Source organism: Haliaeetus leucocephalus, unplaced genomic scaffold (genome assembly GCF_000737465.1).
Source record: "Haliaeetus leucocephalus isolate CR32 unplaced genomic scaffold, Haliaeetus_leucocephalus-4.0 Scaffold257, whole genome shotgun sequence".
Taxonomy (NCBI): domain Eukaryota; kingdom Metazoa; phylum Chordata; class Aves; order Accipitriformes; family Accipitridae; genus Haliaeetus; species Haliaeetus leucocephalus.
The window spans coordinates 9268-10699 of NW_010972693.1; the positions used below are offsets into that span (position 1 = coordinate 9268).

The window sequence follows — 1432 nt, forward strand, 5'->3', positions numbered from 1 at the left end:
GCGCGGGCCTGGGGGGGGGGGGGGGTGGGGATGCCGTCAGTCCCCTGCCCGTGGGGACACCCCCACTCTGTCTCTAGGGACCCCCCCTGGGGAACCCACCACACTGCCCATCCCCTCAGGGACCCCTGTGACACCACTCTGGGGGTCCCCAGTGTGTCACCTTGGGGACCCCCCCATCACACCACCCTCAGGACCCCCAATCATGTCACGCTGGGGGTCTCCCTTCATGTCACCTTGGGGGTCCTCCATCATGCCACTCCATTGAACCCTTGTCACCCCCCCCCGGAGACCCCCTGGGACTCATCCCTGTCCCCCCATCCGTACCGGTGACCTTGGCCTTGAAGGGACTGCCGACGATGTGGTGGGGGCCGCCGTACTTGATGGAGATGAGGTAGTTGCCAGGGGCCATGGGGGTGTAGGTGACGCGGTGGCCCTCGGCGCACTCCATGCAGTCCAGCTTCACCTTGGAGGGGCCGTCGATGGTGACAGCCAGCGCGCCCGCCCCCGCGTTGGCCGTCTTCACCAGGAACTCCGAGCACACGCCTGCGCCAGGTGGGTCAGGCGCCGGCACCGCGCCATGGCCGCGTCCCCGCTGCCACCACCCCATGGCCACGTCCCCATTGCCACGACCCCAAGCTGTGGCTCCACACCACGGCTGTGTCCCCATTGTCACCACCCTGAGGTGTGGCCCCACGCCATGGCCACGTCTCCGTTGCTACCACCTAGAGCTGTGGCCCCATACCGTGGCCATGTCCCCATCGCCAACTCCCCATGGCCATGTCCCCACTGCCACCAACCTAGAGTCATGGCCCCATACCATGGCCATGTCCCCATTGCTACCACCCTATAGGCTTGGCCATCTCTCCTTTGCCATCACCCTGTAGGTATGGCCATGTCCCTGCTGCTGCCACTCCAGAGCTTTGGCTCCGTACCATGGCCACGTCCCCACTGCCATGGCCATGTCCCCATTGCCACCACCCCATAGGCATGGCCATGTCCCCACCACCACCCTCCTACGGCCTTGGTATTGACCACGGCCATGGCCATTGCCACCACCCCATCGCTACATGACCATGTCCCCAGTGCCACCATTCCACAGCTACATCCCTATGGCCATGTCCCCAGTGCCACCACCCCATAGCTACATCCCCACGGCCATGTCCCCAGTGCCACCACCCCACAGCGATGTCCCCATGGCCACGTCTCCATCACCACCCTCCCACAGCTATAGCATTGACCGTGGCCATGTCCCCACCAGGACCCCCCCCCAGCCATGTCCCTCGCGAGCGGTGTCACCTGTGAGGCCCCCCTCGAGGCCGGGGCCGTATGCGGTGACGAGTCCGGGGTCCCCAGCCTGGCTCTGCTCGCCCACCCGGATGTTGAAGGGGCTGCCGGGCACGTGGCGCCCGTTGAAGCGCAGGTCGATGGAGTG

The 1432-nt window shown here is 66.2% G+C and overlaps 1 protein-coding gene across 1 annotated transcript in view; it reads right to left on the reverse strand.

Moving 5' to 3' along the window:
* LOC104832551 (filamin-C-like) overlaps positions 1 to 1432 on the reverse strand; it is a 32507-nt gene that overhangs the window by 7053 nt on the left and 24022 nt on the right. Inside the window, exons 33-34 of the mRNA XM_010568793.1 lie at positions 1297 to 1431; positions 325 to 543 (exon numbers count right to left, since the gene is read on the reverse strand). Of these exons, the coding sequence (XP_010567095.1) occupies positions 325 to 543; positions 1297 to 1431 (354 nt within the window). The remainder of the gene's footprint in view (positions 1 to 324; positions 544 to 1296; position 1432) is intronic.